We start from the raw sequence: 16936 nt of genomic DNA, 5'->3' as shown, positions 1-16936 counted from the left end.
TAAAATCGCCTCACAACCATTGAAGAAAAATGACACAAAGTTCGAATGTCAAAATTGACAAAATATTTAATCGCTTCGGGTTTTCGAAAATGAATGTCTTTTAGCTTTTCCACGAATTTGGGGGAGAGTGTGGATGGCACACCAATTAGACACACATATTCAATTTTAAATAAAGATTCATCTGCATCTCGTCGAAGAAATATTCGGTTCATTCTAGTGTGACTTTGCTATTTCGGTTTTAAAATATGTCCTATACCTTCATAATCAGCGCATACCGCTATCTAGCCCAAGGAAGTTTCCCGGCTAATTGCATGTATATAAGAAATTAGTTGATCGTGTGGATCGGGGCAGGAACAAAAGATCAAGATATTAAGGTTACACAGGAATCAAGTCTACGATGTTTGAGCCAAATCGATTCAGACTGTGCTATAGCTTCCATACATTGTTTTGTACGATTTTGAGTTTAGGAATTGCTTTGTCATCGTAGCATTATTTGAGAATTAAATTTTTTTACGAAAGGTCCTATGCAACTTTCAAATACATCCATAAATGTCAGTGGAAACACACACTGAGTTCACATTCAACAGAGATCCAAGGCAGTATATAGTCGGCGACGTCAGACATTCCTTAGTGGTAAATCAATTGTTAATTTCAAGCTTATTATACCCTTCACATTGGAAAGGAGGGTATATTAAATTTGTCATTTCGTTCGTAACACATCTAAATATTCATCATAGACCCTTTTTAGATCAGAGGGGCTCCGCTAATGGGAGCAAAACACCGAGTAAAAAAGTTAAATAAAAGCACAAGAGTTTTTCTAATATTCAATTTAAACTGTTTACTGCTAGCTCGGTTGGTAACGGTATTACTTTTGGTAATTATATGCTTTTCTATGCACAACGATATTGCGGGTATATTCTAAATTAAACAGACCCCTTAAGGTTTATATAAAGTCAGGATCACCATAAAATTCTAAGTCGATTCAACGATGTCTGTCTTTCCGTTTGTCTGTTGAAATCACGATACAGCCCACTATATTTGTATGGTGGATGCTTGGTATTGAAAATGTGATATATCGATCCACGTGTGGGTATAGCCCCCATATAATTGTACCCACCGGATATTCGGATATTCAGAATTTTTAAGTTTAACCATTTATGTACTATTTTTCTTATCCTAGGCAAACCAACTTAAACTTTACATTTCCAAGAACGAATATTTTCTCAACGCTTCTGTTCGGGGTTTATGGTATTTAAGGTATAAAGGTATTTCAACATTTGTCGTTTTTAAATGTTTAAGTCATGGCACAATAAAAATGTATTAAAAATAAAGAAAACATATTAAAATTATTTCAAATTCAGCTGTAAATTGTTCTCGACATTAATGGGGAATACATTTTGTAGTTTTGCTATAAAGCAAAATTGTCCTTCATTTCAATGCTCGATTTTGTGGAATGACCCCAATATTCCGTTCATGTTTTGTTGCTGTTTTTTTTTTTTTAATTTCATACGTTTGTGTGAAAAGTTTAAAATAAACAAAGCCAATTGTTGCATACTTTAAAAATCAAATTGACACAATAAGACTTTAGTAGAGAGTTAAGTTTTTGATACATCCCTTAAAGTTAAACTATGCCATAGTTTAAGTTTGAACATTTTGAAGCACGAGTAGGAACCATAAATGAAGTCATGAGCCGCTGAAACCATTTTTTTCAGTATTATGGAAAAAAGTTTGAGAGTGACCAGGAGTGTCCAAGGAAATAAATCGCAACCTCTTGTAACTGTATATTGCAAATAATCCTGTAGAAAAAAGAAAACCTAGAGTTAATTTTTACGGCAGCCTTTGTCTGAAAAATATCGACAGTGCCATTAACCAAAACATTCCATCTATAAAATACTAACACTTGGGTGTAATTTAAGTTTTGAACTGACTTTTCTGCAGTAGTATTTACGTCAATTTTTCGTCGACATGCCGACAAATTCGCCTTATAATTATTCCTTGTAAATTCTTGCAAAACATCATATTGTTTTCCTTCATCGTTTACATTTTTCACTACTTTTTTTGGTCCCATATGAATAGGCCAAGTTTCATAGGTTGTACTACAACTTCTTCAGTAATGATTGCTCAGTGACTTCGGTCTTTCGCACAAAATATTGGAAATGAAAAATAGCGTCACATTTTGTAGTTGTTAAGAAAGCTAAAATTAAGTCGCAGAATATTTAATTAATGCAAGCAAGCTGTCGGTGACACAACTGTTCTACTCGTTCTCAGTGATCGTTTTGAGTGATCGAACAGCATTCAGTAACAATTGAGTTGGCGAACACACTTATTGCATTTAGTACAAATTTCAAATTAATTATATGTGAGTACTATTTTATTTATCATGGACGAAATTACATAATAAATCTCAGAGTCCTAGCACTATCCATGTACCCACGAGAACATATTTTTTAATTCAGCCTTATTCGTCGATAATATTCCAATATTGATGTGTATGCAAAACTTCAAGCAATTCCAGCCGTTTCATCTGGGCTTTGGTTACAAGTCCGAAACATATGGTGATATAATTGACGTCATGTGAGCCATTTTATTAAGCATGCGGAATACAACTATGCCTCTTGCTCCATTCATTGCCCCTAGTTCGGAAGAGTATGTACTTGGGATAATCTATCAGCACATCGTTAAAATATGGTCAGATGAGGGAATGTAGGGGAGAGCGAGAATGTCGCTGCTCTCATAAGACGACCAGCAAACAATTTCACTTTGTAAATGGCCATAATGAATGAATTCGTTTCCCCAGACAAGAAAAAACAAAGCGTTTGTGAGAAGAGTGATTAACTGAAATGAAACGAAGAAACAAAGTGCAGTGGAGAGAGTGTAACAGTGGGTATGAAGTAGAGTGCATTCTGTAGATTTTGTGAACATGTGAACATAGCAGAATGAGCGAACCCCGCTCTGCACTGCACTTTGTGGAGCGCAATTTAGCATACACACATTTCAGTGCACAACTGCCTGGGCAGTACGAGTTACATGCATGCCCAAAACAAAAGGGACGGAAAATTCGGTGAGGAACTCACACCGAATACACGAATTGAAATTCCAATTCCCATAACGACAAGAGACAAGTGTATCGATTGGTGTCCATCAGCAGCACAGGATATTTAGGATTTAGTGGCTGCAACGAATGGATGTCAGGATGCCAAGTACATTGCACTGAAAACAAAAACCTCGCAGCCATGCGGAATGCCGCCGGCCCATAGCACGGCATTTGTTGGAATTGAAATAAAAAGACATGTTTCCTTGATTTTTATGGTGTCCATTCATGCTGTATTTTTTAATTTGATTTAATATTCATGTATCATTTGTTTTTCTTTTCGGCATATACAGATTTGTTTCATTCGATTTGTTGCTCTTTTGAGCTATAAATATTTAATTGATGGCCTACGAACTAAACTAACACAAAGAACTTAACCTATGTAGATACACTCAATGCGGCAATAATAAGTACGTTCAGTTTATAGCTCCCTCAGTAAACAACAGCCCGATAGAGTTTGGGGCGGGGTGGGCTATAACACACGTCCTGAGCTGCATTTACTTATGCTAAATATGTACAAATTTATTTGTTTTATATGTATTCCTGTGAGAGTTCAAAATAAGGAAGTATTCTAAAATTAGCTATTCCAAAATACAATGAGTGCTCATAGCTTGGGCTTCGTAGGAAATAAATTTACACTGAGTACAGGAGAGTTTCGTCTTAAATAACTTAAGTTAGGGATGAAATGGTTGTCAATTAAACTAGGTGCAGTGGGAGCGGTGGACGAAGCAGTAAAAAGAAAACAAAAATTTACAATTGCCATGAACTGTACAAACAAATTTAACAAACATAATAACTCTAGTGAAACGTCGAAACAAAAGTCCTCCTCAGAGAGGCGGGGTTGTTTAGATTCTTAATACTGGTTTTGGCAAGGGTTTCGTAGGGTCCTTAGACCCCAGGCTTACAATGCGACGCCCTTAGTGGTTTGGGGGGCTTCGTGGCTGAGATGGGTGCTGTGGTACTTGGTAGGGACTAAACCTTTGAAATTGTCGGGGCCTCATGTCGGGTGACGGTGAGCCTGAGGAGGTAGATGATGGCGTTGATGCTGTAGGTGGCGGGGGAGGTGTGCGATTTGCGGCAGCAGCTGCAGCTTGTGCTTGGGCCTGGGCAGCGGCTTGTGCATGAGCCTGGGCTTGCGCGACGGCTTGTTGATTGGCAGATGCTAGGAAGCCGGCGGTAAGTTGGGGCCATTGTTGCTGGAACATATGGAAGGCGCCCAAACCGGGCGGAGGTGGTGCCTGTTGAGCGTACATTTGGGGCATCATCAGTTGGGCGTAGGGCGAATTTCCACCGAACATTTGCAGATGCTGGCGTGCCTTTTCGAATATAGCCATTGATGTGGGGTCAGCTCCTTGTTGGGCGGCAAACTGTTGCATCAGAGGATCTGGGAACAGTCGTAGGGGCGACCTCAGCTGTTGTTCCAGCAGCAGGGCTTCCATTGGATCACGATCGAAGTCGGTCAATCTCGACGAATCGCGAAAACCTTTGGCAAAGGGATTCGAATCAATCTTCAGTTTAGTTATCAGTTGATTTTGGTACGCCGTCACTGCTGTAAACACGGTCTCGGGGAAAACATATGTTTTGTGGTCCATTTCTAGCAACTCTTTTGGATTAGTGGGGATGCTTTGTCCGTGGCTCAACCGAACCAAATGTATGCGGGGTTGATAGCGATGCATCGAATTTAAAACAATCTGCAAAAAAAAAAAAAAAAAGAAATTCCATGTTAAAATCGCAATATGGAAAAAAGTAAAAAAAAAACAAAATGGCCCTTAAGTCTTTCTTTCAAATCCTCTTTTGAGAGAAATACAAATTCCTCTGGCATGGACATGCGCTTTTCGTCGCTTGCCACAAATTGAAAAGTGAAAAAACTGGTGTGGGAAACGAAACAAAATTCATTCACTGAAATGGAAACAAGTCTTGAATCCACCACCAAATTAAGGAACTAGAGGCTCTTCTCATCTAGCTCAGGGTGTGGAGCTAGAGAGGCAAATAATAATGCTTCACACGCTCACGTTCACACACACACAATTTGCAATTGAATCAAACATACCACCGGGACACGAATGTAATTTCTTGAAATAACGAATTTAAAAAATGACCACAGATTCTTACCTGTCCATTTTTGTCAATTTCATTGTTGGTCAACTTGACCTTCTCAAAGGAAATGACTTGTTTGCGCAGAGCTTCACAGCTGAAAGGGCTGTCAGGGTGGGCGTACAGGCGGGCGGGCGGAGCAGGATCCGCTTTGCCTGCTACCAGCCACGCTGATCTGTGGTATGCATAGCGGTAGCGTTTCGAATCCATTGGGATAATATCGAGCAGAACAGCATAACGGTCGGCCGGTTGTATTTGCCGCAGCGGCCCCGAAAAGCTTACGCGGACAGTAGGAAACATGCGTCTGAAAATAAGAGAATAACATGGCATTGATTAGAACAAATGTCAATGATTGCTGCTACTCAAAACAAATATCATATTCCTATTTTAAATCAATTCAGGCCACCCAATCTGAAGGCACAGTGCAGTGATTTGCAGGTCACCATTTTACACTGGAGTTAGGGATTTATGCCACAAAATCAAACTCAAAGGTGTTGAACGGCCAGTCAGCTATTTAACTTCCCTTCGTCCGGTCGAAAAGTCAATTTGTGTGGCCTCCTGCGAAGGTGACAGATAGTGTGATTGTGCGTGATATTTAAACACATGTTTAGTGTTTAGTTTTAATATTTATTGTGCGTCCAGCTGTGCTGTGAATCGAAGGAGTTTCTACGTTTTGTTCCTGGTTGGCAACAAAGGAATTGTGGAATGTTTGTGTGATGACAAGTCAAACGCCTACTTTAATTTTACAGATTTTGAGAAGTAAACTATCCCTGCAAACCATTGTTACTAAGTCTGAGAAGAGAGATTGATGAAATTGTTTAGACATTTGGGAGCCTTCTTACATTGTGCTGGGAAAATAAAAGTCATTTGGTATGGGTCTTTGGGTTCGCTCTAAACGAGAGGTTGTATTTTGTCACAATTAGAGCAACGACCTCACACATATTCGCAGAAACGATTCAGGGCCGTTTTCCCATTTTCGACTTCGATTTATTTGTATCTCTTATTGGTGTTTAGAAAACACACGGCTGCAAACACCATTTTTATGCGCCTACTTTCAGAACCCTGGCGGCGACGTTGGCGATATTAAAAAAGGATTAAATGTGTTCCCACATGCAAATGTATCACCCCGAAACGCGTTAATCTACTCACATTACAACGCAATTTGTCACGAAAGTGAGTAGTGGCCAAACGCGCAGACAGAGCGGCCAGTCGGCTTTGCGGGGAGACGGACAAGCAAGAATAAACTCTACTGAAATGGCCATGTAGAATGGGAATGGAAACAAAGTAGCCGACGTACCGCGCCACCATAATGTCGCAATTGCATGATGAATGTAATATTCGTCGTCATTGTTTCGTTTTTATATCCTCTTCGTTTGCGTTGTCAGTTAGTTTGCACTCGCCATATTCTCTGATTGGGGGAGCCTTGTTTTTGAATTCAACGGTTTTTGTTTGTCACTCGTTTTGTTTTTGAGGCTTACCTTCCAGTTTTGGTGATAATCATCTCCGTGCCCAGGTCGTGAAAACGGTCCCACAGCTCCTTGGTTTCCAGGTGGCATTGGACTGGTTTCAAGTCATCACAATTGCATGATCCCACGATTTTGGGCGCTTTGGGAGCTGGTTCGGGCGAAGAGCGCTCGCCGTCGATGTCACTGGCCGGCGATTGAGGCGGCGTAGAGCGACCAACACTGGAGGCCGTGCTGGTATTTAGACGGGTTTGAGATACGTTTCCAATGCTGTTGGTACTACATGTGGAATTGTTCAGACGGCGGGCTTTGGATGGTGGCTCTTCCGAATCACTGCAGTCGACCACATCAACATCGACTTCATCCTCTATGGAAATGGGACCTGCGGGGGCAAAAACAAAACAAAAAACGGAATAAGTTTAAATTTTACAATTCATCATCATCTTCATCATCGTCATCGTCATCATAATGATCTCTACACGCCATTAATATTCCATAAATTGTATGTTGGGATTTCATTTTGGTTTCTAATGATCTGCGATTACTCTTTAGCACATCTTGACGGACGGATAGGGCTATTTAAAAAATCAATAAAAACTCGAAGGGGATAATAAAAATGTGAAATTAAAACGTATCTTTGTTTGTTATTCGGTCGGGCCAATGCCTCACAACGTTTCAGTATTAATTAAAATGTTTTATGTGTCTCTTTGGCTAACAAACGCGAACGCTAATAGGCGTTAACTGGTCCGAATTCGAGAGGGTATAGCCAGTTTGTTTAGCGGGCTACACAATTTTCGCCGCCTTAATTAGCGATTTCTCAATACCTTTGGAATGCCATTCTATTAATGGATATGTCTTCACCCGATTTTCGAAAAAAAAAAAATGATTAACCAGCCACAGAGGGCAGCTACAGCTGTAAGTTATACGAATGCCCTTTGGAAGATTAATGAATTCAATGTAGAGTCATGGAATGGAGTTATCTGATTTTTTTTTTTGCTTCGGATTTACCGAAATCGAGAATTTGAACTTACTGGCACTTCTAACGGATGACTCCCGACTAGAGGCGTCTTCTCTGGCCATAATCGCTGCAATAGAAAAGTCTGTTGCAGACCCGGCGGCGATCTTGCTGTTTGTTGTTGTAGTTGTGGGATTTGCTGCGGCCGCGACGGGCGCGTTGTCGGCTGACATAACGCCTGCTGCTGGATTGCACAGATAAGGATGCGAACCGATCAACATAACGACACTGTTTTATTTTCCTGTCGAGTCGATTGAACTCTTTCTTAATTTGGACTCACTTCACACCTTTTTTGTAGGTAGGTATCTATCACAATATCTTTCTTTCTTTCTTTCTCTACGTGTCAAGCAGATTGCAGGTTGGATTATTTTCTCAACTAAACTGCATTTCTTCTTTGGGGTTTGTTTTGTTTAACCGCCGTTACCCGCAAGTGTTTTGTAAAATTGTATCACAAATATTCTTTATTTGCCGTTGTTGTATATCCAGCGGCTTGTTAATATTTTTTTATTTGGTTGTTGGTTTTGTATTAGTATTTATTTATATGTATTTTAAAACTGGTTTTAATCGTACGTTCTGTATTGAAGCGTTCCTGTGTTTAACGTAAGACAAACGACGACGAACTGAATTGTGTCAGAAACCCGCACCAGCTTAGAAGCCCATACGACAAAGGCAGAAGAGAACCAGTTTGTTTGTTTGTGTTTCTGTTCGAAGAGCGAAGGGAGCGTAATGGGCTGCCAACAAAGTTTGTTGTGCGACAAAGACAACTATATGTTGGGTCAAATAAAAATCGTAAGATGGTCGAAGCATGGTGCGCGAAAGAGAAGGGCTGATGGCAAGTTGGAAATACGAAGGAGTGGCCAATTTATTTGTTTGAAAAACACTCAATTGTTGGCTGCAAATCCAATTGGAATAATGAGTGAGAGGAGGAGGAGGAGTTGTGTGAACTAAAGAGTGGTTCTCAATGCAATGGTGTGAGAGCCTTCAATGGCTTGATGTTCTCTGTTCTCAGCTAACTGTTAACCAGTAGAAGATATTATGAGCCTGAGGGTGTGTGTGTGTGTTGGGTTTCAGTCTTTTTAAATCCGTTTACAATTAAAAATGTCGTCACTATTCCTTTCTCGCTCACATCACCATGCCGTCCCTTTTCAATGCGTATGCTGGTGAAGTTTGTGGTAAATATGTTTCGAATTTATATTTTTATTATGTGCAAACGTTTGTTGTGTGGTTTCCTATTGTCTTCCTCTCTGCGTTCTTGTTTGCCTTTGAAAGGAAGACGTTTCACTGAAATTCCAACACGTTCCCTCATCTAGTTATCGTCCAAAGGGCAAGGGAACTGACGACACGGCGTTATTCTGTCGACGAGCTCCTTTCCCAATTAGATCATAAGCATTTCTTGTTTTATTGAAATGTTGTGTTGATTTGTTAAATTGTTAAACATGTCTGCCGCCAAACTCTTTTTATTGACACTATTGTGCTTGCCTCTCCACCGTTCCGAAGAAGTAGTAACATTTTTGCGACCCCGTACATCTAGATTCTAAAAATATTTAAATGTTTTTAATTGATGTCCTTGCTTTTTTTTGTAAAGATTTTGAAAAACAAACACTGTCTATTTTGGTAGTTCACAAAATAATGAGGTTAACACTTACCTTTATTAGTTGGTCTACCATGAATGAATCGATTTTCTACTTAGTTTTCCCGTTATTGATGAACTTAAGGAATGCTAAAGAAAAGTACAAATTGTCCGCTATTTTACTTAAATAAATTGAAGAAAAACAAAGGATGTTTTTTTCGCATTCACTTCGTTTCTTATAAAATGTTAGAAATACCTTAGTTTTTGTAAGAAATCGATTGCTATTAATGAACAATAAAAGCAATATTGGTAGGTTTTAAGAACACTTTCAGAATGTAATCTAGATCAAAATATTAAAATGTTCTACCCCGATAAGCATTTTCTCGATTTTTTTAATTGTGTAGAGATTTTCAGAAACAAACTCTGGCTACTTTGGTAATTCACAAAATAGTGAAGATAGCACTCACCCAGTTTAGTTTCTTTACCTTTGTTGTTATTTGGTTTAGTATAAGTATAATTATATATTATTTTATATATACATTTTTTATTATTTTTATATAATATTAATTTGATCAGACGTCCTGGTATTATTGTCCTAGTCTATCTCTTCGTTATACAAGTTGTCCAGCATATAATGAGATTCCATTCAAGAGAATTGTAAGGGCTTTTAATAGAATTGTGGGAAACAACAAAATTAACGATAGATGTTTACCATCTTTGAAACTTTGAATCAAATCCTTTTTCAAATACTTCGGAACACTTTCATTGAAATAGAAAACTCAAACTGTTCATTGCAGGCAATTGCTCCGGATTTCTAGACCCTTTATGATTTGTTTGTGAAAATACATGAGCTCGAAGCATGTCAATCACCAGCGATATAAAAGAACAACGACAAATTTGGTAAAATGAGTGAAAGTGTTTATTTAAATATTTTCGAAAATTTGTTTATACAAACAACAAAATAGAGTTCCGCTCTTGCGATAAGATAAGTAGCATGGGACTTAAAAGTGAGCCACTTGACGTTCCTCCACATCGTCCTCGGTGGCTCTTAAAGATGAAAAGCGGCACCTATACAAACAACAAATTGTGAGACAAACTCATAAATAACCACTCCACTTGTGTGCGTGGTCCGCAGAGCGTAATCTATCACACCGAGTGGGAGGGAGGGAGAGCGGAATGCAGGGCACTTATGTTGAGCATGTAGAATGCATATTTATTGGTTGGTCCTTGAGGACTTGTTAGGACACATTATGGTTGACGATTGTTATTCCAATTTCAAAATGCTAATGCCGGTGATGTTGGGTATCGTGCGTGGACGAAGTGCAGTGGAAACTACTGATGACTGCGAACACCCACGTCGAGTCCAGGCATTACTTGGAGTGCGCTAAAGTGTCAAAATGACACTTTTTCACATCCTATTAATGCCTTTGTCGTGTAGAAATTCCTTCCCTCTAACAAAACAGAAAGGCGGCAACCTTTTCATGCTCTGTTGAAACAGGGGCAGTATCTAGCTCTTGAGACGAAGATTAAAACAATCAATGCTTAAAAAGTGTCAAATTACCACAGAGCCAAGTAAACCTATTTCGGGGATGTCATTGCCGTTAAAATGTCTCCATGAAAGATCGAAGGTTGAAGTCGAACTTTGTAATGAGATGATACGTTTGTTAGGGGTTTAAGGGAGGTCGAGGGTTGATGGCTAAGAAAGTTAATCCGGTGATTAAAATTAGCCCGTGTAATGAATTTTGATGGAATGCCATCATAGACACAATTTAATAATTCCTTCCGAGGTTAATTGGAATGACAGAGGTTGTCTTGCAGAAAAGCGAACAAACGTCAGCCAAACGTCTCAGCCTTGTTTTTCGAGTTTTATGGTTGAATTATTCACTTATTTTCTTATTGTTCGCTTTTAATTTTCCGATTTAATTAAAGGTCAATCAACACCACAGCGGTTTTACCTCAGTTTGATAAGGAGCATTTCATGACATAGGTAAAAATTGCTGTTGATTAAAGTACCAATTGGATGGATGTCTAATTAAAGTTGAAATATGTAACGAGCCAAATTCTCTGTGCCTGCTTGGCCAAAAGAATAAGGCTTAACATAAATAAGATTCGTAAGATCGCAGTACAAATCAACCAATAAATACATCTTCCAAATTAAACGTTTCACCCATTGCACACATCCACATTTTTCCAAAAATTCCTTTTTATCCTCCACAAACAAAAAACAAATATTTGTTCTGTCAATCTTGAAATTGTTCATCTTTGAAAAATTGCACGTTCGACGTATTTCATTAACGTTCATATAAATTCACGTGTTCATATTCAGGGGCGAAAAACGTCGAAGGTATACGGCAGGTATTTGGTAGTGGTGTAGGATTATGTGCCTGAAAACTTCAAAATCCCGAAAATTGAAGGGAACTAATCGAATTTGTAATTGACCACTAGGAATCTTATTTATTAATAATTTCCATTGCAAGTATCAAAATATGGACAGATAAGCATTGGCATATCGGAGGCTAATGTGTGCAATATCATGTTTTTAATATCAATCGAATCTAAGATAAATTAAACTCAATTATATTGTTATGAATAAGTAATCAAAAGGTACTGTACTGTATGCGATCCTGGGTCTGGATACGTGTTCAATTCAAATTTGAAATCAACAATATTTTCTTACTTATATTTTTCATATGCCGTATAGAACGTAGCCTCTTTTTACGAAATGTCAGTGGTATACAATAATACAATGTGTTTGCAGATTAAAATATTATACTTTTTTTCGACGAACATGTACATTTGTTGGGCTTAATATCGGTCATAGTATTAAGATCTCTCTTAAAATGCAGGTATTAACCTCCTGGAAACCGGAAACACACAAAATAATAAACCAAGGATTGGAAGTTAATTTATTATTAAGCTGCGATCACTTCGCCCTGTAATTTTACAAGTGCGTCAATTTTCTTTGATGTTTTACCCGGGATATTTTGTCGACAGCACCTACGGAGATGGGGTGTACCCATAAAAACACACACATTGTTTTGGTGTAATTACAAAATGAAAGTGAAATTTTTTGCGATTAAGAAGGACTCAGGTGCGAAAGGACTATTTGACCTTCTCACCTGCTGAAGAAAACTAAGTACAAGCCCGCCCTTGGCAGGGTCATAGCTCCAGGTGCCAACAGTGCGTGTGTTTATGTCAACTCCCACCAATAATTTTGACTGTCCTGGTGGTATTTCGGCTACGTTCAAACAATCTGAACGGCTCATTGGATTTGTAGTTGCAGTGCGAATTTGCTAGAACGTTCAGCAGAAGGGAATCCGTTTCAACAATTACCTTCAACAATTACATATAAACATCCCGGGAGACTGGTCCCATTATAAAATCCTCCATACTAAAACTCGGAGTAAAATTCTTCTAAACCAAAGTAAAAATATGTGTCTATTCAATTATGTACGTGTGCCTCTCCCTCCACCCAATTTAAAATGACGATTAGGGTCCCCGATCCCCTCTATTAAGATGTGTCTCACATATTTTGACTTTTATATTATTCCTAGGATGATTGATATTAAAAGTTATACATATTTGTCCGCGATTAGCCAAAACATACATACAGTTTTTGCATGTGTATGCATGCTACAATAATTACTAGGTACGGCATGGGAATAATTGTTAGTCAAAAGTTTAGATAAACCAAGTTTGAAAAGAATCACTGACATGATCATCATGTTATGAGAGATATAATTATTCAAATGTTTACCCGCTGTGGTGAAGGTGGCAGAAAGAGTGGTCCTATATATTCTATCTGCACACCAGATCTTGTGTTGGTGGTAATATTGGAATGTGTTTATATTTCGTATTTTAAGAGAGTTTGGGTTATTCTAAATTTTGACCCGTAGTAGGGTTGGTGCCAGAAGGAATTGTCCTATATATTCTATTGTCACACCAGATGGTGTCAACAGAACAGATCAACAGAAAGAGTGGCCCGAACATGTTGCCCATCTCCGAATCTAAGTTTTACAATAATATTGCATTGCACCACGATTGGACTAAACCGGATACTCTTTTCGAGAGTTATCGTTCGCATATCATAAATCAAAATGAAAAAAAAGCATGCGATAAAAAATATGAACAAAAAAAATTCACAAAATATAACAAAATTTACATTTACATCATTTTTGACGTCTTTTTATGCGATTTTTTTAGATTCTATTCTTTTATTTCAAGAAGGCATTCTAAGTTAATAAAATTTGTCAAAATCGATACAGCCATTCTTGAGATATATACGCATTGTATATATTTCGCTATATATAAATATCCGATATTTAGTATCGGCATCTACGTAACGGTCCGAATTGACCTGTTCGCGATTTAATGGAAAATTTAACTTTTATTTAACACAAAGGTTAATATCTGTTTCACCCGATGACCATCAAAATTGGAAGGCTTCTGCCCAGCCCTAAGCTCTAGACCCATGCTAACTTCCGCGTCGGTTGGTCTATAATTGCGAACTGTAGAGCAACTGCAAAATCAGGACATTTCTCAGTAATTGGTCAATTTCAACCCCTAAATATTAGGCGATCAACTCCAAAAGCAGTAGTCTCTATTCTGGACCTAGCCCCAACTCCCTTCAAAATTTCGGGAAGATTGGGTCACAATTGCGACCTGTAGAATAATTACAAATTAACATGGACAGACGGACGGACGGACATACATAGCTAGATCAACTCAGCTCGGCGAGATAGGAAGATCTATATATACTTTCCTATGTGGGAAATCAATATTTCGAGGTGTTACATAATTTTTGGCCCAATCAAACTTATAATACCCCCAACACATAGTGTTGTAGGGTATAAACATACAATTTCCGAAATATAATCACCTGTTGCTACAATGGCATCTTATGGTTGAACATCTTTAATACTTTATAGAAAGTATGGTTTATTGCAAGTATAAACACAACGGAAAGTAGATGGAGAGAGATACGTCCTGCTGATTTGATATTTGTGAGGTTTTGTCGAACTCACCACAAGAAGTTTCGTCACGAAATTGTCATAAAACCTTCCGAAAGTGGCTGAGTTCCTAGAATAAATATTTACGGCCACAAAAAACAAGAAACGCATAAATCTTTTCCCATACAAATATATGTTTGTATTCAATCCCGTTTCATGTGTGCCTTTCAATGGGCCTGTACAAAATGTCACAACGACGTACAGACGTACAAAAGTGTACACTTCTGTTGGCATTGGGGTATTAAAATACCCGCGAAATTGCGTATCAAACAAGACAACCTCCTAGAATGTTTGTCTTGTACGACAATGTCCCATTTGATCACACCCTTCCACCCTCCTTCGTAGCTGTGCTCAGATGAGCAGCAATAGATACATCTCTGAATAAGTGGCCATGTCCTTTGGTTACCCTCGGGACAAGAAAATCGTACGTATGTTTTTGTAATTTGACTCATTAACAATATTTCCGATTCACACGGTAAGGTGCCCAAGTTGATGAAGAGGTTTTTGACGTCGAGAATTGAATTGGGGATGGCCTTTTTTTGGTATTGTTTTGCCACATAAATCACGACACAAACGAAGCATAGTCCCAGCTGAAGTTACATAAAATCTTATTTAGGTTCTTGTTTGTCTTCGGACTTCGTTGGAAGTTGAAATTGAACAATTAAGGGGGAGTTACTGGTATTGAAATTTCAGAAGGGGTTTTTTAGTTATCCTATGGATATACTAGCATCACGAACTGTCCTAACAAGTGTCCTAAATGAAAACAAGTACGAGTAAATGTTATGAAAAGGCCTTGCTCAGCGGAAAGTTCTGCATTTTTGATTGATTCCCTTTGGTCCCCTGCGTATTTGTTTGACGATATCCTCCCCTGGAGTTATTTAAATTATCCTAAATTATACATAAATGTAGCTTCTGAAGAGTTTTGTAAAAATTACTCCGTTTTATATCCTACAACACTATGTATTGGGGGTATTATACATTTTTTGGGACCATGTAACACCTCGAAATGTTAGTCCAAGAAATGGACCACCGAGCTGAGTCAATATAGGTATGTGTCCGTCTGTCCATGTTAAATTGTCTCTCTTAAATCCTCACGAAATTTTGCATGGAGGTGTGGTTAAGGTCAGAATAGCAGCCTATTGTTTTGCAGTGAAACAAAAATAGAAACATTTCTTGAGTTTGCAGTTGCACTAGGTATAGATGGACAGAAGTCCACCAATTTGGATGGCCATCGAAAAATATTTGGCAGGTGAAAAAGACGATAATCTTTATGTAAGAAAATACGAACATTTCCATTAAACCGCGAATATTTTTAATTCCAGCGAAATCACAAAGGTCACTTTACACCGTCGCGTATATAGCAAAATATATACAATCTCATATAACAAACACGGGGATGTTAGTTAGACTGCTTATAACTCAAGAACGGCTGGAAAGATTTTGACAATTTTCACCGATTCGGAATGAGCTTTTGGCAAAAGGAATATTTTTCTGTAATATTTTGAATTGTTCATTTTGTATTATCGTCCGATATTCACGGAATTTTGTAAAAAAGAAGTACCATAAATTAACGATATTTCAGGTACATGAAAGGTGCACCTCTAACCTTTATTTTGATGATGATTTCCTTGACCAATAAAGCCAAATATTAGAGATACAGAGAATCATATAGCCAAAAGGGTTTTCGATCTGCAGAAACATTACTGTCAATTATAGTGTTGCGGAGTATCAAATGGTTACTTACTTACTTGTTACTTACGTCTACAAAGGCAAGGTGATTATGCAAAACGGTAAGATAGAACAGTCTAACAATTTTCATGGCAAATATATCCACTTGTACCACGTGTAATAACGTAATTACTTGGATTTATATATATGTAAATTATAATAATATTGAAAATAAATTTAGAATTTATTATTTGGGATGCAGTTGAAGTTTAAAGTTTTCTAAAAAAAAAAAAAGATTTTTTGACATAATTTGGAAAAATATCTGTGGCAGAAAATAGGAAACAATATTTAATACACCCGATTAGAGCTATAATTCTTAAAATTAATTCATATTCTAAAAGGCCATGCCTTGAACTTACACGAGGGCTGCCTCGTTGATTAAATAAAACTTTGCAATAGATTAAGATCAATAGTAGGTATAAGAAACATAATCTGAAACATGTAGATCTGTAAATTATATAAATAAAATAATTAATTCAGTTTCAAAGAAGTGCGTTCCTACATATAAGATTTACTTGTTTGCCAAAGTGCATTTGCAACATTCAATTTATTCGGTTTTACAGAAAGCGGTAACTTAATCGTAATGTCTTTCCTGTGGATTTGCTTCCTCGAATGCCATTCATGGAACACACATGTGGACTAAAAAATGGCGATGTCAATATTGGGTGCCAAAATATGATTGATAGCCAACCACAAACCTTTAAATATGAACGAATAAAATTCGGTCCAAGGTAGCAGAAACATATGCATCTTCTGAAATGCAAGAAAGTATATCTCATTAAAACCGCATCACCACAATTGAATGGAAATCCTTCCGACCCCTCCTCAACATTTTGCCTTTTGTTTTTTACTTTGTCGAGAGCATTCAACGCTGTGATGAACGAGAAAATATGAATTTTGAATATGGGCGAGTGTGTGTGTGTGTGCGCCTCTCAGTGTTGAGTTAACAATACTCCAATCTATACA

General features: G+C 37.9%; 1 protein-coding gene across 1 annotated transcript; it reads right to left on the bottom strand.

Moving 5' to 3' along the window:
• Positions 1–2353: 2353 nt before the first annotated feature.
• LOC131802023 (T-box protein H15-like) lies at positions 2354–8287 on the bottom strand. Its single transcript, XM_059121356.1, has 4 exons — positions 7680–8287; positions 6664–7030; positions 5204–5489; positions 2354–4782 (listed from the first exon to the last, which is right to left on the bottom strand). The coding sequence occupies exons 1-4, from the start codon at positions 7882–7884 to the stop codon at positions 4009–4011; spliced, it is 1632 nt and encodes a 543-aa protein (XP_058977339.1). The 5' UTR covers positions 7885–8287; the 3' UTR covers positions 2354–4008.
• Between the last annotated feature and the right edge of the window lie 8649 nt (positions 8288–16936).

This window comes from Musca domestica, unplaced genomic scaffold (assembly GCF_030504385.1).
Source record: "Musca domestica strain aabys unplaced genomic scaffold, Musca_domestica.polishedcontigs.V.1.1 19, whole genome shotgun sequence".
Classification (NCBI taxonomy): Eukaryota; Metazoa; Arthropoda; class Insecta; order Diptera; family Muscidae; genus Musca; species Musca domestica.
Note: the sequence above shows the minus strand (reverse complement) of the source record. Positions and strands in the feature narration are given on the sequence as shown.